The following is a 23,486-nucleotide window of genomic DNA, read 5'->3' as shown; positions in this document are numbered from 1 at the left end:
AATGCAATTTTATCTAAAAACATCAAAACCTCTGGTGCATGGTGTAAATTAAAGTCAATCTTTTTTTAAATAAATCACAGTAAAGTAGACAGAATGAACATTGACATGAACATGGGAGTTAGCTTACTTTTTTATTAGAAATACATGACATAAGGTTGTAATAGCAGAAATGCATGTATTCTGTTGGGCTGCATAACACAATCCAAAATCCATGGTCTCTTGTTCTGCATGCAAATAACGTCAAAATACATAATTACAAAGGTTTCCAATTAAACAGTTTTTTTTTCTTTTTTTAATTGTTTTTTGTTTGTTTTTGCCTCAACGTGTGGTGAGACAATTACAAACTCTCTTACTGCCATTACAAACTCAAAATTTGTTGTCAGTATGCTCACCCCTCTTGGTGTTTTGTTTTTTTGTTTGTTTGTTTTTTTTTTTTTTTTTTTGCAATGGCAATGACAGGAATTGATAGGAGAGGGAAGAAAAAAGGAAAGGACCACAAGCAAGCAGGCTCTCAAACTTTTGTTGTCCAAGCACTGCCCACAAGGCAATGAAACCCTATTGGTGTTTGTCAGTGACAGTAATCCCCACTTTCTATATCCAGTTGCCAACTTTACAAAAAAGTTCCAGGTCTAATAAGACTTTTTAAACCCACTAAGCTTTAAGTTTAGAAGGTTCTATAGTATTTAATTTATTGTCAAAAAGCCTGCTGAATCCAAATAAATTTGATGTTAAGATCTTTTTTATAAACAGGGTGAATCACCACCCAAAAATATGGTGAAGATTTTTTTCTGATCTACAGGTTACAGCTGGAAACATAAACCAGATTTGTGCAGACCCAAAAATGTTCCTGTTCCTAAGAGGGTCATAAATTACAAATCACAGAAGCATGTTCTTCTAAAAAAATACTTAGCACATCAATACATTTCAAGCTTGTAAACACAGTTTGTGGGTATATTTCAGGAAGCTGTAGACTTGGAAAGTCTAAAAATAATTTTACTTTTTCACATAAGAGTGATATTGATGCCATTTTTCTTTGCACCTGCAAGATCTGAAATTATTCCAAAATGTCATGCCAAGTACTCAGTAACCACAGCAGACCAAGCATTTGCATTCAGCTCAGGGCAGTTGAAAGCATCACTGTGCCCAGGCAAAAGAGAACTATTGTTAAAATGGCTATCAATAAAATGAGATTAATTAATCACAAAACCAAAGTAGCATTCACACATCTTAAAAAATAAAATAAAATAAATTTACAGCATATTAATTTTGCTTTCTGGAGCAGAATCTTGTGGCATTGCACCATTCACTGACAAATTAGTGCAGATTAACTTTTCCTGTTACATCAGCTTCTGAACATATGCTAGTCAGATGTTAATAATAATTTTTCAATCCTTCACGTTAACAATCACTTCTCGATTTAAACCATCCCATTGTCATAAACCTTCCCTGTATGTCTGTTAATAGCATTATTACACATAAGTTCCAGCTGCATGATGCCAGCTGCACTCTTTATATTAAATCTCAAAGATTTTACAAAAAAGGATGTTAAATGTTACATATATATAAATAATAATAATGTAAATATTGAAAAGCTTGGCTTCTTGCTGGCATAGTTGGATGTATAATAACAGGTGTGTTACACACCTTTATTCCTCAATGCCTGTTTGCAGTGGGGGAAGCTACTGAGCTTTTTAAGATGTATGACCTCTTCTTGTCAATCTCTGACATTGTATCAAAAGAGGTCTAGATATATTTTGAGACAGTGCTTTACCTGCTGGAATCTGGGATTCCTGCTCTATATTTGTTCAGGCTCAGCATCCATGCAGGTTTCCCAGGGATTTCTAGGCATATGTGGCATGGAGACCAGTAACAGACCAATTCCACTGAGGAGGAGCAGGACAAAACCTGTGCATGCACACGCAAAAGACCAGGAATAATAATACTCGATCCAGATAGTCTCCTCACTTTCTATCATCCTCTTGACTGACTGACGCATTACCTCTACTGAGATGATGGCACACAGACCTGAGGACAGAAAAGATATGAAAATCAATGTACAGTGCCCTGAAAAAGTATCTTTTTTCTCTCTTTTTGATATATTTTAATAGCAAAGTGTTTTTGTACTAACTTTCATTCAAATAAATGTTTATTGTTATCTAATGCAATGGCATTCTAACAAGTGTCTAAATGCCTTTTTTGTATACAACATTTTGGTAATGTCATTTTCTAAAATGCAGTGTATCAAATAAATTATTTGTAAGAGAATGATAAGATGCTCCCATCCTACCTGCAAAAGCAAAGAACATGCCAGCAGGCTTGTACAGATAGTCCTTTCCCTTTCTGAGGGAACCCAACACACACAATGTGCCCAGAATCATGAAGACAAGACTAAAGATAGCTATGGCAGCTGCTGAGATGTTGTATTCTGAGTAGAGAAATCATCAAGAGCTACAATGACAATGATTTTCAAATATAATAAAACCTAGTATAATATATCATGCTTCAGAGCTCTTTCCTATAAGTTTCTATAAACATAATACTTCAGTTTGTGGACAACTCTTCACTATACCTGTGATTATTTTTCATTTCATCACCCTTTACAGTACATATAGCAGAAGTTATGGTGCACAGAGTTGGTTTGAACTCACCTCTCTGAGTTTTAACTTCAAAGATCTCAGAATCTTCCCCTGGTGTGAAGTGTCTGAAGTAAGAGCAGTTCATTTCTAAAGGGTAAAAATATTATAATTACGTGAATATTATTATTTATAATACATTTTAAAGAAACATGATATATGAATATTTAAGTGAATATGTTTTATTATGTTCCTGTAACTCAATTGGTAGAGCATTGCGCTATCAAGGTTGGGGGTTCGATTCCCCGGGATCACATGATAGCTAAAAATTGATAGCCTAAATGCATAAATTTAATTTGATTTTTAATTAATTATTAGCCAGGGCTTATTGCCCCTCAAAAGAATTCTTGTGTGAGACACCTGTTGCCTTAAGTGGCAACTGCAGAGTTTTTTTTTTTTTTTTTTTTAGTTTTTTTTATGAGCAGCTAAATATAAATGCTGAGATATTTGACAACTGTTGAAGAGTTGGCTCCATGAGACTGCAAATGTAACAAAACTGAATACATGAGGCAGAAGGAAAAGTTTGCTATGCATTGATGATACAATCACTGTCCAAAAAAGAGGAGAACAGGTTTTTAACAAAATCTTCCAATCTGCTGATGTTCACCTGGGATGGTGTTGCTTTATTTAGAGAAATGACTGACAGATTGCTGAAATGCAGCATGGCATGTTCAGCTAGTCTTTCATGTTGTGCCAAATAATAAACAAACTGTAGAATCATGTGCCTTTTATTGATGCAGTGATTGGCAAGGAGGGCTAAAACATATCATATGTCTAAAATAATTTATGTTTATAGTTTTTAATATGACACAGAGCAAAGCTGATTGCAACCCTATTCCTAATACTCGTTACGCACTCCCTGAAACTGTCATATGGATCTATGTTCAAAGTAATGACTGTAATAATGCCAGATATTAATGTACATGTTTCCAAAGGCCTTTGTCATCCTGTAATTCCAAATCCACCTGCTAGTTCCATCACATCCTGTCATGTTCAAATAGAATCAATGCCTCTTTTTGCCTCTCTTTTTGTCTTATAGGGTCTCCTGAGGATTTGGGCCACAGTCAAAGTGGTATTATTTGAGGGCCAATAGAAATGTCTGTGTTGAGAAAAAGGTGGCAGGCATCTATGCTGTTCTCTCAGATGTGACCGTCAGTCACAGTAATGGAATTGTACCACTCTTAAATTCAGAGTATCTACCCTCTTGGGACAGCTGACTATTTACATGGCCTAATTATAGATTTTACTGACTACATTTACAAGGGCAATCACACACGTACTCACACAGCTGCTATGTTTTAACATGTTTAAACCACTAAATTAAACTGTTAAACTCAAGCTTAAGTATAAGCCTGAATTAAAGTTTGGGGCAATAGTTTTTCATTTTTTTATTACACTTTTACTGATCAGTATGTTTAACATGGTTAGTGTTAGATGTCTGGGCTTGAGGGATATGATTCCAAAAAGGCAGCATTAATTTCAGATTTTAATAATTAAAATTCAAATTTGATTAATTTGTTTAAATATAAAAATACATCTTGTCTATAAGGTTCAGAGTCACTGACACACCACACCTATTAGGTACTTCCTGTCATTCTGCTTACAGCTTTCCCACTTTAGCAGTGATCTCCATGCTGGAGTTGTCATAGCACCTATACAAGTTCCACGGACAGGGAAATCCCATTAGATCTGCAGACCATCAATGGGGCCTGACTAAGGGCTAAGACTATGGATTGAGGGAGGGCTAAAAGATTTAGCAACTCTCTATGTGAAGACACTCTGACAACTTCTGATTATATATAATTTAGTGCTGTCAAATTACGATTAATCACATTCAAAATAAAAGTTTTTGTTTACATAATATGTGTGGGTACTGTGTATATTTATTATGTGTGTGTGTGTGTGTGTGTGTATATATATATATATATATATATATATATATATATACATATATATATATATATATACATATATATATATATATACATATATATATATATATATACATATATATATATATATATATACATATATATATATAAATATATATATATATATATATATATATATATATATATATATATATATATATATATATATATATACATATATATATATATTCATATAAATTATATATATTAGTGCTGTCAAACGATTAATCGTGATTACTTGCATCTAAAATAAAAGTTTTTGTTTACATAATATATGTACTGTATATTTATTAAATATATACACAAACACATACAGTATATATTTAGAAAATATTTGCATGTAAATCGTTTGACAGCACTATATATCATATATAAATTTAATATAGAAACCTACCATATTTTCTTAGATATATACATGTGTGTGTGTGTATTTGTATATACATGATAAATATACACAGTACACACATATTTTATGTAAACAAAAACTTTTATTTTGGATGCGATTAATCATTTGAAAGCACTAATATAATTACTCTGGATATGCATTTTTATAAGGAGGATTTTTTTTATATATTTTATAAATATAAATATTAGATTTTGGGATCTTCAAAGTAGCTACCATTTGCCTAGATTACAGCTCTGCACATTCATTCTCTCAACAAACGAATTATTAATTATGCAAAGCATATAGGATTTGGACAGAATTATACAGGACACTAGACCCTAGAACTATATTTTTTCCTTATCTTAGAAGCTGTCAATCTAAAGGTCTGTGTTTTACATGTGTTTTGTTGTCAAACATAAATTGTACTTATGTATGATAATGATGATTATATTTGTACAAAATTAACATAAAAAATAATGCATAAAACTATAATGCAATAAAAAAAAAAACACCAGATAATTATATAATCTGTCACTTACCCCCCGGTAAGCTGATAGGTCCACAAACTTTACCAATTAATTCCTCGTCCTCAATATATATGTGTTTCTTACAAAGTTTCCAAAGGCCAAAGTGGGCTGCCTCACATGTTGTGTTTACGTGCTCCACTCGAGGACTCAACACGGCCCAGTGGTCTGTCACCACAGCTGTTAACATGCACACTGAGCCCACCGTGATAACAAAAAACAAGATTTTTGTCTTGGTTTCCTTCTTCATTTTGTCCAGAACCCACTGCTTATGGACAAATAAAATTAAAAGTTTACACAAAAATAACTCTAATGAAGATAAACAGTGAAAGAATCACTGAATATTAGGACAGTATAGTACAGAGACCTAGTCCAGAATTTTCTTGATTCTTAAGGTCTCTGTGAAGCTCTCTGCTTGTGCATGGATAAAAAGAGCCAAATGACAGTGTCCTAGTATTTATGCTGAGAGACCAGACTTCGACTGCAGCTGTTGGGGCTTGTCAGGAAAGTTGATGACCAAATGGACTTGTCTCACATGAGGTCTGTGTGGGGTGAGTTGGGCTTCTATAAATGTGAGCTGTGAGTCTAATGTCTAGCTGTTGACAGATCAGGTTCCATCCGCCATTAGCCACTAGGGCGTGACAATTCCATGCAAAGAATTATTCTTGTGAGGCAAACTGGACTGACAAAAAGTCTCAATACTGATACACTGAAATAAAATATTTTTTTTCCAAAAACAGCCAAAACTCCATCAAAATGAATTAGTGTTGAGTAACTTTGGTTCTCAGTATTTTCTGTCAACCATGATAAACCACGCCTCTAGCAAATGCTGAAACATTATATGTGTGTAACAACTTAAGTCTAAATGTTCTCAAGGAAGAATAATGTTGTATCTTTCATGTATTTGTTGTGTGTAGAAGATACTGCCACATTTGTGTGCGGTAATCGCATAGGTTAATGAGTTAGAAATTGTGTTAATTCCCTTAAAAAATGTGACTGGCTTGAACTGGAACTTATAAGGGGCCCCACTTTAAAATGTACTCCTCTTCACAGCCTTGTATATATAATAAAACATGTTCACAAGTTACTGAGATTAAATCCAAGTCAAAATTCAAGTCTCTGGGGAAGAGTTGAGTCATGTCTCAAATCTGTCATGGCCACATCTGTCAAATCTTTTTTAGCAAGTGTTCATCTGCTGCTGTTTTTTAAATGGCAATTGAGTATTCATCCAGTTACAAGCGCCATTATTTTCAGTATTGGAGAAAGATACTTTTTAAAGTAAATGCATTACAATATTGCTATACTCCCTAAAAAAGCAACTAATTGCATTACATTTATGGAAAGTGCATTAATTTTGTATTACTTTTGTGTTACATTTTAAACCTGGGCTGGGCTTGCTCGTTTGTTTTTAATATAAAAAGTTATATTTTTGGCAAATGTAAAAACCCATTTTACACCAAAAGTAAAAGAAACAAGCCTCAGACTGAATGAAATGTGTACATTTGAAATTCACATTTGTACACTAGAGGATGCAGCTCAAATAAGCCTTTCAATTGTGCTGCCATTCTGGATTGCATGAAGAATAGGAGACAGGAGAAGTAGTTCAACAACCTTCAGCAATAAAAAGAAAAAGAAACACAAATGTTATGTTTATCTAAGTCATTTTTGCTTAGTAGTATGGTTATATTGGATCATCAAAGGACAGCAGAAAAGACTGTTAATGACATATTTAATTATTTTTACACAGCAACTGTGCATATTCTCCGAGTTTCTCTCTTAACATTGGGACAGGAAAGCTGTCAGTTGATAAATGGGAAAAAAGTAACTGGCATTAGTTACTTAAAAAAGTAACTGAGATATAGGCTGTATATTCTTGTAAATTGTTGTAATTACTGTAATAAAGTAATGCATTATTGGTTTCTTGTACATATTTTATGTACACTACTTTGTATTTTGTACATTACTAGTTTTACCACCAACGCTGATTACTTTTCTTCTGTGTTATTTTTATCCCTGACTTTATTCTGAAATATGCAGAGATGTGCTCCAGTATTCCCTTAAAAGACCTATAATATAGGATATGCGGATATACAATGTGAATGGATGGATGAATGGAAAGATGGATGGTTGGATGGATAGCATGGACTATGGGTCAGTATAAGGATAGGCTGTATACTGTATATTATTGCAAAACTGACAGAAGTGATTTCAGTAATTGTTCTCCTGCTATTTTTGTCCAGTCTTCACCATAATTGAGTCAGGTGCAGCTTCAGACTATTAAGCATGCTTGACAAATATTAATAATAATAATAATAATACTTCCTTACATTTATATAGCACTTTTCTAGGCACTCAAAGCGCTTTACATTTCAGGAGGTATCTCCTCATCCACTAACAGTGTGCAGCATCCACCTGGATGATGCGACGGCAGCCATCCTGCAAAAGTAATTTCTATATTCCTGTCATGAACTCAGACTAAACTGCCATCTGCTCTCTCTGACATTTCAAAATTAATTGGATAAATGAACTGAGCCAAAATATTTAAAAACGATATATTTGACACTATATATGTTCACATTGAGATCAGTGCCTCTGAGCATCAGAAATTCATGAAATTTTCCTTGTTCAGACTTTCCTATTGTCCATGTGAAATTTGGGTAATTAGTAAGTAAAGTCCACACTTATGTTTCACCCAGGCTTTGATAACTAAATTAAAAAATAAATAAATAATGTATTAATTAGCTCTGCATCTATTAGGGACAAATATAATAAAGCCTTCTTGGCATTTTTGTAAAACTAGATTACATTTTATTTTGAGTCCTTGTTACATTGTAATTATATAATTAGGTACTGTGTAATATTAATTAACAACAGGTGCTTAGTACAGAGTAAGGATTAGGATTATATTTTGTCTTTTTGTTAATCCACACAGTAAAATATGCTGGTGAGAGTAAAAGTTCAATCATAATCCTTTAGAAAAGTGGTTCTTATGTAATTGTTAATTGATTAATTGATAGATTGATTGCCTATGCTTTTGTTATTTTCTCTATACATCTTTAATAAGTCATTTTAGTCATGAAAATGTTTACAAAATAAATAATTTACATTATAATGCAGACGTTATAAATCCTGTGATTTACTCTCACAAGACCTCAGGGAAGTAAAATAAAAATAAATAAATAAATAAATAAATAAAAATCTCACCATGTTGACATTGTGAAATGAAAACCTATTGGAACTAATCATCACAGTGGTTATTGCATTCCAACTGTGGAAAATCCATGCCTGTATTATTACTCTTCCATTATAACATATATATTTTTTAAAGATCACCAGACTGACATCTCCAAACATTCAGTGGATTCTGTCCTTGGCTTTAAGAATGCTGCAGCTGACAGGCTGCATATCCTGTGAATGGCATAATGTGAGTGCACAACAGTAAAGTTTTGCTTCATTAAATAAAGGTTTACAACGGTGAACTGTTCTGCATCTAGGGTCCTTGTGCAAGTCATCCATGACACATTAGAAACCAGATGAACAAGTTAATCATATGTGACAAAATCATTTCCCTTAGGGTTTTTTATTCTCCATGATGCCAGATGTTTAATTTTGGCATGGAAAGTGATGGACAGAGGGAGTATACAGTAGTTTTAGGCAACAACATTTTTCTGCTTAGAAAAACCCCATTTTGGGGGTAGTATGTTCCAGCGTATTTCGTCTGACAATTGTAATAAAGTTTACATTAAATTTCCCTCATAAAAATACATTTTATTTATATTTTTAGGTCATCAATAAACTTTTAATTTATTTTAATTTTAAAAATTGCAAAAAGCAAACAACTAGGGTTTCATTGTAACTGAGATGGTTTCTTTTAATGAAGTAATGCAAAACTAAATTGTCATCTGTAGTCAAAACAATGTAATTCATTGAAACAATTTAATTTGCATGTTTGGAACTAAACTCCTCAGGAAGGTAGGACTCCAGGAGCAAGGTTGGCTACCTTTGCCAGACAGAATATGCCACAAACACACATAACTACATACTTTGTACATACATACATACATACATACATACATAAATGCAAATTTAATAGATGCAAATAAAGTAAACGATTTGCTGAAAATGTAATAATAATAATAATCATCATTATCATCTAAAATAATAATAATCTATAATAATCGAATAATAAAAACAATCATTTTCTTAAAGAGTCTCATTTACACTTTATTTTAAATTTCAGTATCACTTTACTGTAAATATACAAATAAGTATTAAGTATGTAATTAGCTAAAAGTACTAACTATATGGTTAAATTTAGAGTTTAGGATTAGTTGCTTGTAATAATGAATACTTGACTGTCATTACTAGTACTACGTACTAAGTATATGTAAAGTGCAACTCTTAAAATAAAGTGTTACCACAGTCTTAATATTTTTTTAAGCTCTAAACTAAGTGCATCTGTTTTACGGGAAATTATAACTGTATTGCATGTCTGCAAAATGTAGTAACTTGTCATCACATGACCTGCACTGGTCAAAATGTTTACATGTTTTTTCAACATCAACCATAGAAAGGTTTGTTACATACAAATTTCATTTTTGTCCTTTCATTTTTTTTTTTTTTTACACAGTCTGTTTTTTGTAGCTGAATGCTATTGTGTATCACACTGATCTGAGATACAGAATTCAACAGCAGATAAAAGTTTACTGAGAAGAGTGGTCAATAATTTACTACGCACAAGAAAAAAAGCACATTTGTATTTATACACTATTTTTATTTTTGATTCAGTGTGTTACAAATAAACAGAAAAGATTATGGAAGACACATGTATGTCTGACAATTTTTGAATTGTCAGACGAATAATTTTGCATGTGATAGTGAAAAGGATGTTTATAAGTTGTGCAGTGTATGACAGTTTCAACATGATAATTTAGTCATTGTGTAAACTGTAAACTGACAATTGTCTTGCCCCCTTTTGTACACATGTGCCAAAACACAAACAATTTGCTTGAATTAGAAATTTAAATCTGGTGTCAACAAGAAACGTCTCAGTTACGTATGTTACTCTTGCTTCCTTAAGGAGCGAACGGAGACATCACATCGACAAATTGGAGATCTCACTAGAAAGACCAATCTACTTTAAGTCTACACTAAAGGAGCCAAAGCATATTGGCATGCGATGATTGCATCCAGCTGCCACTAGTCACAGTACGTGTATAAATAGGCAGCAGGTGCAACGCATTATTAGGTTCTCCCTGAGGATCCGAGCCGGTGACCCGGCCACTCAGCAGTGGTAGAGCAGCTGTGTTACCTCGTTTAGGGAACGAAGACGTTCCCTTTCAGTCGGTCACTTTCAATGCAATGTTGATAACTAACAAATTGGGGATCCCTACCAAAGCACCATGAATGATGCCCCTTCCAGTGTCCTGTGTGAGCCGTCTGCACCCATTTGGATGTAAGCTAGGGCTCACAGCAGGAAGACCAGTCACTGTTGTCTTAGCACTACCCACTCAGTGAGATTGAATAACACTGGGAAAATGTCCCCATTCCACTTGAAACAGGAACATTGCAGAAGCCCCATACTTTCCAAAGGAGGTTTGCTCTTATACATGGGGTAACTGTATAGATACATATGGAAAACTAAGAGATGATTTTATCCCTCTTCTAACCCACTTCTGGTAGAGAGAGCATGCAACCTGAGTGGGCAGGGCACACCCTGTGTCTAATAAGCCAGGGTGATGGCATCCACTATCCAGTGGGCCATAATCTGCTTGTAAATGGCATTGCCCTTTTGCAGGCCTCCGTAAAAGACAAAGAGCTGTTCTGAGGTACTGAAGCTTTGTGTCTGGTCCACATACCATCTTAAGGTGTGGACCATATAGATCAAAGCTAGGGTTGGGTCTGCCTCCTCCAGGCCAGCGCTTGTAGGTTTACTACCTAATCTCTGAAGGGGCTAGCAGGAACCTTGGGCACATAGCCGGGCCGGGGACTCAGGGTTACCTTGGAGTCAGCCAAATTTGTCGACCAAAAATGCATGCAGGTCCCCTACCCTCTTGATGGAGGCCAATGCAACCAGGAGCAGAGTTTTCATTGAAAGAACCTTTAGCTCGACTGACTGCAAAGACTGCAAAAAGAATGGGCCCTGCTTTAGTGCTCTTAGCACCAGAGTCAGTTTCCAAGAGGGTATAGAGGGTGGACGAGGACCTTCTTGCCTCCCTAGGGGCATCCCTTCTACGGGTCATGGTTGGCAGAAATAGCTGCAATGTAGACTTAAAGGGGGGAGTGAGACAGCCTTTGCTCCAGCCCTTGCTGCAGAAAAGAAAGCACAATTGTGATCGGGCACCTCCAGGGTTCCTCTCAGTGAGAAAAACACCACTCGCTGAACAGGTTCCACTTCAAGGTGTAAGCGCGTGCCAAAGTGATCTCTTGGGGTAGGTCATCTAGAACCTCCGCGTCCCATCCAGGGACCAGACATGGAGTTTCCAGAGGTCCGGATGCAGGGGTCACATGGTGCCCTGTCCCTGAGAAAGAAGATCCTTCCTCAAATGAATCAGCCAGGGAGGGGCTGTCACGAGGAGCATCAGTTCTGGGAACCAGGTCCGGTTTGGCCATTATGGTGCAATGAGCAAGACCTGCTCCTCATTCTCCCTGACTTTGCACAGTGTCTGTGTGAGAAGGCTTACTGGAGGGAAGGCATATTTGAGCAGCTGTGTGCCAGTGTGTCCTTGGTGAGTGTTCTCTCGGTCAGGGAGTAGAACACCTGGCACTGGGATGTTTCTAGAGAGGCAAGCAGGAGTCTCCATTCTTCTCCATGCTTCTGACTCCAAAGGAGGAGGTTGCTGGCGTGTTGCAACATGCAACAGGAGCACAGACCACCTTTTCTGTTTGTGTATGCAATGGTCGCAGTGTTTTCTACACAGACCTGTACATGCTTGCCTCGTAAGCACCCTTTGAGACTGTTCAAGGCATGGTGCACTATTAAAAACTCTAAGCAATTGATATGCCACTGCAGTTGGGGGCCTATCCACACCCCTGAGACTGCCCACCTCGGGACTCAGCCATGGAGTCAGTGCTGAAGCGGTCTCATAAGAAGCAGCCCCAGCAGCCTGACTGCTGCTGCAGCTGTCATATGCTCCAGGAGCCTCTGAAATTGTTTCAGTGGGATCACTGTCCTGCCTTTGAATGAAGTCAGGCAGTTCAACATCGAATGAATACGTTCCTCTGTGAGGTTTGCTGTCTGTTCAACCAAATCCAACTCCATACCGAGAAAAGAAATCCTCTGCATCAGGGAGAATTTGCTCTTTTTCCAGTTGACCCCAACACCCAACTGGCTGAGGTGCCTGAGCACCAGGTCCCTGTGTTTGCACAACTGATCCCGAGACTGTGCTAGTATGAGCCAGTTAAGGAATGCAAACACCTTGCTTTCTCAGGGAACAAGAGCACCCTACTCAACTTTTGTGAAGACACAGGTAGACAGGGATAGCCCAAAGGGCAGGGCCTTGTACTGATATTCTTGTCCTTCAAGTGTGAACCGCAGAAAAGGTCTGTGACACAGAAGGATCAAGACATGAAAGTACATGTCCTCCAGGTGATCGCTGCAAACCAATCTCGGGGATGGATGCACACGAAGATGCATTTCTGCATTATCTTGAACGGTAGCCTGTGAAGAGACCAGTTTAAGACACGCAGGTCCAACATTGGTTGTAACTCACCACCTCTCTTGAGTCCAATGAGGAAGGAGCTTTAAAACCCTAACTTCATATCGGTTAGCGGGAACAGCTCTATCACATCCTTCGCCAGAAGGACTGCAATCTCTGCATGCAAGACTTGAGCATCAGCTTCCTTTACTGATGTGAAGTGGATGCCCCTGAACTTGGGGGGATGGACATCGATTTGACGTCGAAAGTGACCAACTGAAATGAAATTAATTGTTCAGAGAGCTGTTGTTTTGCACAAACAAAATTAATAACTCTCATTTGAGAACTAAACCAAACTGAGTAAAACTACAAATAATTATAAATGTATCATGTAACTGCAAACTGCATTTTTTACACAGGAGTGATCCTGCGATTCAGACTGTCCTTCACATCTTTAGAAACACGGTTGTGAACTTGCAGAAAGTTGGGATGTTCAAAATCAGTGTTAAAGGAGGCCAAAGCACCTGCCTTTAGTGGATGTTCTCTCCCCACCGTATACATTAAAATGTCCCCCAAAGGCAATGAGGAGCCGGTGATGCTCAGTGTGGCAAGGGAAGTGTTTTTAGATGGCTCTCTGGACTGTGAACAGGACTGGGACCGTTGTTGTCTGTAATGGTAACTCGGAATGCTTGTGTAGGGAGAGGATGTAGGGGAAGGGACAGTTTTAATAAACTCAAAGTGTTTGAAATGAGCCTCTTTGTTCTTTTCAATGTAGATGTTGACGACCAACACACCGATGACCTCGGCCACAATGAAGGAGAGTACACCTGAGTAGAAGGACCATCCATAGCTGTACAGGCTTTTCTTATCTTCTCCTTTCTTATCACTAGGGTCTCCAGCATTACTGGAGATGTAAACAATGATGCCGATGATATTGCTAAGACCTGATGAAAAGTAACAAATACACACATATATATATATGTAAGCTTCTAATTGGATTACTCACATAATCTAGCCATAATCATGTCAAATCATGATCAATTCCAAGATGAGAATCTTGACAGTTCTCATAGAATGCACTTTCATAATGTCTGCCACAGTCATGCAACAATTCTTTTACTGAAAATCTAGCATTGTAAAGTTTAAAATTTAAGTGAATAAATGTCAAACATATGGGTTTTTAAGTTGATTGAGTGCATCATTAATGAATTAATCAAGTTCATGTATATATATACGTGTGTGTGGGTGTGTGTGTGTGTGTGTGTATGCATTATTTCAAAGATAATTTTGCAGAAAACATCCAGAAAATATTATTAGCAAAATTAATCTTAAAATGTATAATATATTTATTGTCTTGTTTCTTTACCTCCATGTACTGTATGTATGGCAATCCTGCTTTTTTCAATTAAAAATACATTGATATGCTATCATTACGAAACTTGTGATTTGCGATTGAAGACCCCTCCTAAAAGTTAAGGATACTGTTAATGGCAAGTGCTGTACCTGCAGATACAAATAAGATTCCTGCACTCAAGAGAATGTTATTCCTGCTTCTATAAATTTGGCCCACCCCAACACAAAGTCCCCCCAAAAGAAGCAGGATGGTACTCAGGATGGGGAAGAGACTGGATGCTCGCACTAATCCTGCAACACACAAAGGCATAGGCAACCATTATAGGCATTATACTCATACATTAGCTAAGATTATAACACATCATATTGAAACAAATGGCCTATACAAATAAATAAATTAAACTGTTCTTTAATTCTTTCTTTTTTCATACAGACCAGTGGTGGAATACCATTTTGAATTGTTCTTTATGATAAAGAAAATGGACTCACGGAGGAGATACTCTGAGCTTTCTGTGTCATAGTCATCATCCACAGAAAAATGATTGATCCAATAACAGCTTCCATTGTTGATTCCTGTGCCAAACATAGGTGATGCTGAATTTTATGTACTGAAACTATGTTTCACTTGAGTGTTTCACTCTTCTATGTAATCATATACATTTACAATTAAAAGAATATCAGACACATTTGTCCCAAAAGCAGTAAAATTTGTTTAATCATGTTCTGATGGAACTGCTCCACACTAAATTAAATTAAATTAAATTAAATTAAATTAAATTAAATTAAATTAAATTAAATTAAATTAAATTAAATTAAATTAAATTAAATTAAATTAAATTAATGCATTTAGCAGACGCTTTTTCCAAAGTGACTTACAGTGCATTCAGGCTATCAATTTTTACCTAATTTTACATAATTTATTTCATTTTAAGATTGCACTGCCACACAAGATAAACATGTTTAGTTGTTTAGACCCGCTTTTCAGAAGGAACATTCAGAAGCTAGCTTAGCTCATATATTTTTCTCTTTTATATTACTTTTGTGTGACCTTAATCCAAAATGTCCCTTACTAAACTTTTATTTAATCTTAATTAATATTAATATTACTTTATGCAAATATATGACATTTTGTAAAATATCTCTGCCAAATGTATTTTCTTGTTTCCATTTTCTTTACACTTTCTTTAAAGTCACATCTAAGGACAGAATAAATGATAAATTATTTTCATTAATTAGCTCAAATAAACAACCAATATTGTGTGTGAAATGCATTGTCAAAACAGTTTTTCGGTATTTCTACCTGAAAAGTCATTTGATGGTCAAAGTTTTAAAAGGATTATTCAAAAAACAAATAAAAGAGCCTCTGGTGCAATCTTGCCTTTTGAAGCTAGACTCTCATTAATGCACAAGAGAAGAAAGAATAGTTTTGCAGGTATTTCTGACTGAGATTTGTTTTGAAAAGTAAAAGGACTGATTTAAAAAGTCTACAGCATGTAGAACTTAAAGGTTTTTAACTGGACTGCACTATCAACATTACTAAATACATCTTAGTATATTATATAAAAAGAAAGGTTCTTTATTGGCATCAATGGTTCTATGAAGAACCTGGAACATCCATTGAACATTCAAATACAGAAAAGGTTCTTTATATTCTAAAAAAAAAAAAAAGGTTATTTAGATGTTTAAAATGTTCTTCAAAAGGTTTTGTTTTTTTTAATGAACTGTTCACTGAGAGGTTCTTTTGGGAACCAAAAATGGTTCTATGACATCACTGCAAAAACACCCCTTTGGAACCTTTATTTTTTAGAGTGTAGGCTGCATGATGTGCATTTATTCAACACATTCTTCCTTCTTCCTTAACTGTTCGTTTCTTAAATTTACAAAGCTTTTTTAATGCATTTAATAAGACCACTTCACTATGATAGAAATCACAACTTTTATATCTATTTGCAACTACTAGCCTACATATTAAAATGCAGCCCATCCATTTACCTTCTATACAGCAGATCCTCCAAAGTCCAGAATGCGTGAGATCTCCTCGTGTTTTCTTTGGCTGCTGCATGGTGTGTGTTTCATCTGTTGCGTTGGTCGTGTTACAGATGTGAGCTCTAGAGTAAAGCCAGAAGTCGGTTCCGATCGCAACAGTCATCAGGCTGATCGCTGCGAACGCGCCCAGGCTCGTAAAAACAATCTGAACGCCACGATCACACCAAGCCATGACAGCGCAGAGTGGACTGAACTGAGCGCGTCGAGACAACTTCACAGTACATTTCACATACCTCTGATGCGTGTCTAAATTCAGCCACGCATGATGAGCTCTTAAGTCAAACTTTTTTTTGTTGTTATTTTATCCGCTCAAAACGCAGGTTTTATCGGAAAACAAAATTTTTAAATTGTAGACTTTTTTTTATTCTACGTTATAATTATGTTTCTATTTATATTACAAACATTCCAAGCTTCCTAAATAAATGATTATGTTTAGCAACGCTGTGTTGAAAAAAAAAAACTCTCTTTTAAACAGTACTTGGTAATTAAAAAATAAAGTATTATATAGGGGACTAACAATTTTGTCTTCAACTGTATATAAATATTAACCCAGAAGGGTTTACCCCAATAGGGATCATCTTAGCTTTTATCCCTATCATTTTTTAAGAGACATAGAGAACGCCCCCAATTGTTATTTACAGTTTGTGTGTGTGTGTTATAACCATTGTAAACTTAACGTTCCAATTTAAACGATGCAGATGCATTTGTACTGTACAAATACATCTGCATTGCTTAAATTGGAATGTTATGTTGTAGACCGACCTCTACAGAGCTTAATTAATAAATTAAACTACATTTCATGAAACTACATAAACATCGTCAGGCTAGATGTGCAGAACGGAAAAAAATGGGTCTCCTCCAATGACGTAAACTGAAAATTTATAATGCATTCAGTGGTTACAACGGTGTATATATATATATATATATATATATATATATATATATATATATATATATATATATAATATATATATATAATATATATATATATATATATATATATATATATATATATATATATATATATATATATATACACACACACTTTTTTCTCTCTCTCTATTGGAAATACTTTTTACATTGTGGAACCAAATAAACAAACAAATCTAGCTTTGGAAGCTTAAGCATTCTTTAATTAAAAATGTATATAAAAAAAAAAATAAAGAAAGTATTGTTTAAAAATAATAATACAAATTTTAATAACCTTAAACACCTTACCTGAATTTTCTCTGAATGGTAAATGAACAAATCAAGTATTATTTTCAAAAAAGTTTAATGTGGATGCTGGAGCAACATCAGAATAATATTGTGCATTTTTCAATAATGTTTAAATGTAATACAAGCCATTTACTTAATACAATAGGGAGGGAGAATGAGGAATGGGAGGCTTCATATGGAGTTTAGAGTGATTTTTTTTTTTGGACAAACTACAACCAGAGGTCACAAACACAAAACATAAGGGAAAACCTTAAATGCAGTGTAAAACATCTTATGGAAACAGACTAGCATTGTTCTCAGTCTGAGTGCAGGCCACATTGTTGTTAATAACAGAATTTAAACAGAAGCAAAAGTTTTTAACATTTGTTTAATCAAATGTTACTCAGTGAAAAAAAAGGTGTACCCAAAGACTCCCTGACCATCTCTACTGGAGGTTGTGGATCATCTCTTCCTTGGCAATGAGATGGGTAGTTTTGTTAACAAGAGACATGAGAGAGTTCAGTTTTTGAGACCAGTCATTCAGAAGATCGTTAGGGTCCTTAGGCCGCTGGAAATTAATGATACCAGCGAGGCGGTCCACTTTTGCATAGATGGTCTTATTGACCACCAGGTTAGATAGGAACTCTTCTGATTCCTACAAGAAGAATAAATATTTAAAGTTGTCAACATTTGTTGGAATTTCTTACATTTTGTTTAGCTATTATTGAGAAAGAGAGATTGGGAAAAACATTAGATCAGCCTTGATCAACAGCTTGAGAAAGAAAGAAAGAAAGAAAGAAAGAAAGAAAGAAAGAAAGAAAGAAAGAAAGAAAGAAAGAAAGAAAGAAAGAAAGAAAGAAAGAAAGAAAGAATAACATCAAGTAAGTTACATATTCGTTCAGTACAGAACTCACATCAATAGAGAGGTCGAGCAGGGCTGCCATTCTCCCCATCGTGATGCTTGTGTAATACTTCGCCATTATTCTGATGTTCTGGTAATGGAGAGACAGACAGTTATCAGTTAGCAGTGGAATGAAACTGAAAACACAAATCATAGCTCAAAATACAACTAGATTGGTACATTTCTAGTTCTATTTCCCTTTTTTGCCAAAAATGTATAACACAGAGATTAAGATGTTAAAGTAATAATATTATTCTAAAAACTAACTATTTGCAAACTATGCAACCTTTAAATGTATTTAATATCATTATACAGCTCTAACATGATCATCTTATTTTTTGGTCTCATCCTTATACAAAGCTACTGCATAGCTTATATTTATATAAAGAGTCCATTAGTCCAAATTTAATGATGCTGTATGTCTGTTTTGAAGCTTGAAAACCCCAGTGTCCATTCTGTGAAAACGCATGGAAAAGAACAACCAGTACAACACTTTACAATCATCCTTTTGTGTCCCATGGAAGTCAGTCATGGGATTTGAATAACTACAATAATAATTAATGAGAAATTACATTTGATGTTGAATTATTCTTTTAAGAGTGTGACAGGCTAATAATAGATATAAACAATTAGGCTTCCCATTTCAGCAAAAAATAAGACCAACTCACGTGTTCTACTACTCTGTTTTTCAGATCTTTCCATCTCTTTTCTCCCTCTTCTGAGCAGGTGAAGACATCAGTGTCCGGAGTTCCCATGGAACCCTCCCTCAGTTCCTTTCCATAATCCTCCACTACAGATGACCAGCGCATCAGCTCCATGGTGGTGAACTGTTTCAGGAGATCCCTGCAAGGGAGAGATGAGAAAGGTAAACTCTTCTACCCAACATCCCGGAACTCTTCAGGAACTACCAGTAGTATGTTTTGGATCTTTTACCTATATTTGGGTATTTCCTCCAGTTTCTTGTCAATGCTGATTCGGTGAACTAAATCAGACTGTTCATTGTCATATGGTGCCAAAATCACATAGAGCACTACACTCTTCAGAGCCTGAAAGATACATGGGACATTTTCAGTTTTAAATAAAACTAGATTGCAAATGAAGTGACAATGCTTTTTGTATTACTAAAGTAAATAGCAAAGCTAAAAAGAATAAGCAAGACAATAATTATAATGCCAATATAAAGGTACCTGCTGCCATTTGGAGGTGTCTTCCAGAATACAGGGAGTGTCATATATGGCTCTGTAATGTTTACATATGGATAGGTAGGAGCCCTCATGCTGATCAACTTGAATCAGCAGATTATAATACTTCAGTTTCAAATCCTAAACATTAAAGAAAATCAAACTGTTATAAAAATGAAATAACTGAAAACCCACAAATATTATAAACTTTTATATTATTAATATTTTGACGACCTCAGTGCCCTCTTCCTGGAAGAATTTAGTGTTGATCTTTTTGCTAATGATCTGTGTTCGAATGTAGTCCTTGACAGCAATGCACAGCCTCATCTGCTCCAGAATGAACTCCGCCTTCTCCTTCTTCTCCATTGATCCATATGTCTCCACCTGCAGAGGGTTCACATGTTAAGAAATGTCTATTCAAACCAAGTGTGAATGTGGCAGGTTAAAGGAAACAAATCAAGGCTGAGAGAAAGTAAAAGATACACCAAAAGCACACTTTTAACATTAACATGATGATTACATAACAAGGTAACATAATCAACATATGGCATGCTCTTGTTTATCTTCTTAAAATTAAAATAAAAAACGTTTTAGTTTGTACACTCCAAGATTATATATAAAAACATTAAATAGTGCACATAAAGAAAAATGACATCATATTTAAAAATTAAATACAAATATTAGATGAAAAATTTAATCTGAAAATGTAAACCAGAAATGTTCACTATATATTCACTATGTTCAATATAATGAATATTCATGTTTAGTTTGAATAGGCTTTAAAGAGATAGTACACCCAAACATGAAAATTGTATGTTTATCTGCTTACCCCCAGGGCATCAAAGATGTAGGTGACTTTGTTTCTTCAGTAGAACACAAATTATAATTTTTAGCTCCAGTTGTTGCAGTCTCTCAGTCGTACAATGCATGGCAATGGTAACAAAATCTATTAAAGTAAAAACAACAAACATGCACAATTACAAATTAAACCCTGCGGCTCGTGATACACTGATGTGTAAAGACACAAAATGATCGGTCGGTGCAAAGAAACTGAACAGTATTTATATGTTTTTTTTTTTACCTCTGATTAACGCAATGTCCGAACTGTTAGAACTCTTGTGAACACTCATTCACAGCAGCAAGCGTATGAGGCTGCTACTTCTTCTTCTGCTTTATGGCAGATCGTAGACGTATATGTGCATTACCGCTACCTATCTCTCAAATGGACCATTGCTACCTATCTCTCAAATGGACCATTGACACTCTATCTACAATCTCAATATGGTCCTCAATGGTCCACTTGAGATATAGGTTGCGGCCATAATGCAAGAAGAAGAAGAATGCCTCTAGTACTTGCTCACAAGAGTTCTAACAGTTCGGACATTGCGTGAATCAGAGGTAAAAACAAAAACTATATAAATACTGTTCAGTTTCTTGCACAGACCGATCATTTTGTGTATTTATACATCAGTGTATCGTCACGAGTCGCAGGGTTTAATTTGGATTTGTCTGTGTATGTTTGCTTTTTTTACTCTCATAGATTCTGTTACCATTTGCCATGCATTGTACGGTTGAGAGACTGCAACGACTGGAGCTAAAAATAATAATTTGTATTCTACTAATGAAACAAAGTCACCTACATCTTGGACGCCCTGGGATCAAGCAGATAAATAAAAAAAAATTCATTTTTGCGTGAACTATCCCTTTAAGAATACAAAGACGAGGCAGATGAGCAAATCTCTCGCTAACACTCACCTGCAGTTCCTGCAGAATGGATGCAGCCTCTTTCACGTCTCCATTTTTCTCTTTGATATGAGCCAATGTTTTAGTCAGCCTGGCACGCTCAATCTCCACATATATCTAAAAATACATACAACATGAATAAAGTGTAAAGCTGGCCATTACAGCAGAAAAGTGAACAAGCTCATAAGAAATAGATCTGGTACACAGGTAAAGCTATAAAACAGTGGAAGTGGAGACCTTTCCTGCAGTGACGGTGCGTAGCGTGTCAATGAGTCGGAGTTTGATTGACAGGTCAGTTGCAGCATCAACATATGTATAACATTCCTGTACCATCTTTGCGACGGCCTGTAAAGGAAAATTAAGAGAATGTTTTAACCATCTATGCCAACCAATGACAAAATATATTTTTACTTGTCTATTTTTCTTAGTTAACCAACTACTGCATGTGGTAAACATAATGGCAAGGAGAACTTGATATCAGTAGAAATGGGCTAAACATTACTATGAAAATAAGTCACTGAGATTCTACATTTTTTGCCATCTCCTTCATCTTCACTACATCACTTTACCAAAAATGTTCAGATATTATTTTATATTTAATTTATATAATGTAAGATGAAATATGTTGCTTAAATATTATAATAGTAATAATAAAATATGTCAGCACACTGTATGGTCCACATCCCTGAATATTCTCCATACTACACAAATAATAATACAACACATTTTGTAGATTTTAAACTGACATGTGGTCAAGGGACATTTTTATTAGGCATTATGAGCTCCATCACTGGCTCCAATGATATGTTCAAAACAGTATTCCTACCTGCTTCAGCTGGCTTCTTCTCTTAGACAGTAGCATGATGTTTTCATTCAAGGCATCCCAGTCTTTGGCTTCATAGCATAACTGAACTATAGCCACCAAGATCCTGGAGGTGGAGACCATATCTGAAGCCTGGACAAAAGTAACACATGCAAACAATGCAGAGCATTTTAATAGCCAATGAATAAAAACTAGATAAAATTATCACAGTGAGACACGTCGGCCATCCTTAAAAACAAAACATTACGTTAGGGTTTTTCTTCGCATGTTAAAGCTAAAGTCCAAATCACTGTGCATTTCGCAGTAACTTACTGTTTATCAGAGATTAAATACGAATGGTTAAGTATCTATGGCGAAAAACCCAGTCAAATATCTATTTAATACATACTTAGTGTATGTATACGTAACAAAAAAAAACTTTGTTTTCAATAAAACGTGATATAGAGGTTTATAATTAATACATAATTTATATAGTTTAATTCTGTAATGATCTGATGAACGTTAGCTTTAGCACTCAGCATGACTCAGCCGCTCATTCACACTTACTCTGGCCATTTTCTCACACTCAGGCAGACGCTGATCTACAGTAGCACTGTAGTCAATCTCCATCTTCACCATACGTCCATCTGATCGTTCAGCTCTGTCCTCAGACATTATTACTGTTTGTAATAGGAAGAATTCACTGTGAATGTGACAACTATAACCCGGCAGCTCGCTGTTAATCTACTTCTTCTACCTCTTTTCCTCTTCTTCTTCTTCTTTGACGCTTGGTTGGCAAACCCGATTTTGGTACATATTCCGCCACCTACTGGTATGGAGTGTGGTACATTGATGTTGATGGGAAAAAATACATAATCTCTCTTAAATATTGTTTATTGATCCTGTGTCTTTAGATATTTTCACAGTATGATGAACATTCTTGCATCTTTATTTAACAGATTTCTCGATTAAAGCTGTATTCCTATATTTCTAAGATCTCTAATCTCTAAGACCTCCATTAGTTGTTGTCTTTCATTCTCATATCCTTTACATTTTATTATTTTCATATCATTTACATTTTATTAGAACAGCATCTCACCCATTTCTACTTGTAGTGCTGATATATTAGGGGATTTTTTAAATGATCCACAGC

General features: G+C 35.3%; 3 protein-coding genes across 3 annotated transcripts; all 3 read right to left on the bottom strand.

Annotated features, from left to right (window-relative positions):
* Positions 1–442: 442 nt before the first annotated feature.
* Positions 443–5,949, bottom strand: cacng1a (calcium channel, voltage-dependent, gamma subunit 1a). Its single transcript, XM_059571310.1, has 4 exons — positions 5,489–5,949; positions 2,649–2,723; positions 2,288–2,425; positions 443–2,025 (listed from the first exon to the last, which is right to left on the bottom strand). The coding sequence occupies exons 1-4, from the start codon at positions 5,721–5,723 to the stop codon at positions 1,796–1,798; spliced, it is 678 nt and encodes a 225-aa protein (XP_059427293.1). The 5' UTR covers positions 5,724–5,949; the 3' UTR covers positions 443–1,795.
* Positions 5,950–13,486: 7,537 nt separating this feature from the next.
* On the bottom strand, positions 13,487–16,697 carry cacng4a (calcium channel, voltage-dependent, gamma subunit 4a). Its single transcript, XM_059570221.1, has 4 exons — positions 16,456–16,697; positions 14,953–15,036; positions 14,614–14,754; positions 13,487–14,054 (listed from the first exon to the last, which is right to left on the bottom strand). Exons 1-4 carry the CDS (start codon positions 16,679–16,681, stop codon positions 13,522–13,524), a joined length of 984 nt encoding a protein of 327 aa, XP_059426204.1. The 5' UTR covers positions 16,682–16,697; the 3' UTR covers positions 13,487–13,521.
* Positions 16,698–17,765: 1,068 nt separating this feature from the next.
* psmd12 (proteasome 26S subunit, non-ATPase 12) lies at positions 17,766–23,111 on the bottom strand. Its single transcript, XM_059571309.1, has 10 exons — positions 22,901–23,111; positions 22,358–22,486; positions 21,769–21,876; positions 21,544–21,648; positions 20,023–20,172; positions 19,795–19,929; positions 19,541–19,653; positions 19,276–19,450; positions 18,621–18,698; positions 17,766–18,361 (listed from the first exon to the last, which is right to left on the bottom strand). The coding sequence occupies exons 1-10, from the start codon at positions 23,006–23,008 to the stop codon at positions 18,152–18,154; spliced, it is 1,311 nt and encodes a 436-aa protein (XP_059427292.1). The 5' UTR covers positions 23,009–23,111; the 3' UTR covers positions 17,766–18,151.
* Between the last annotated feature and the right edge of the window lie 375 nt (positions 23,112–23,486).

Source organism: Carassius carassius, chromosome 17, assembly GCF_963082965.1.
Source record: "Carassius carassius chromosome 17, fCarCar2.1, whole genome shotgun sequence".
NCBI lineage: Eukaryota > Metazoa > Chordata > Actinopteri > Cypriniformes > Cyprinidae > Carassius > Carassius carassius.
Note: the sequence above shows the minus strand (reverse complement) of the source record. Positions and strands in the feature narration are given on the sequence as shown.

What these genes read in the sequence shown, in the direction of transcription:
- cacng1a (XM_059571310.1), bottom strand. Translation starts at nt 5,723, where the DNA reads ATGAAGAAGGAAACCAAGACAAAAATCTTGTTTTTTGTTATCACGGTG. An exon ending in ACCTATCAGCTTACCGGGGG is followed by an intron (nt 2,724 to 5,488) that starts GTAAGTGACAGA and finishes TTTACCCTTTAG; the next exon opens with AAATGAACTGCTCTTACTTC. An exon ending in TGAAGTTAAAACTCAGAGAG is followed by an intron (nt 2,426 to 2,648) that starts GTGAGTTCAAAC and finishes TTCTCTACTCAG; the next exon opens with AATACAACATCTCAGCAGCT.
- cacng4a (XM_059570221.1), bottom strand. Translation starts at nt 16,681, where the DNA reads ATGGCTTGGTGTGATCGTGGCGTTCAGATTGTTTTTACGAGCCTGGGC. An exon ending in GAGGATCTGCTGTATAGAAG is followed by an intron (nt 15,037 to 16,455) that starts GTAAATGGATGG and finishes TGTTTGGCACAG; the next exon opens with GAATCAACAATGGAAGCTGT. An exon ending in AAGCTCAGAGTATCTCCTCC is followed by an intron (nt 14,755 to 14,952) that starts GTGAGTCCATTT and finishes TGTGTGTTGCAG; the next exon opens with GATTAGTGCGAGCATCCAGT.
- psmd12 (XM_059571309.1), bottom strand. Translation starts at nt 23,008, where the DNA reads ATGTCTGAGGACAGAGCTGAACGATCAGATGGACGTATGGTGAAGATG. An exon ending in CCATTCTGCAGGAACTGCAG is followed by an intron (nt 20,173 to 21,543) that starts GTGAGTGTTAGC and finishes AACCCTCTGCAG; the next exon opens with GTGGAGACATATGGATCAAT. An exon ending in GAGGAAATACCCAAATATAG is followed by an intron (nt 19,451 to 19,540) that starts GTAAAAGATCCA and finishes TCTCCCTTGCAG; the next exon opens with GGATCTCCTGAAACAGTTCA.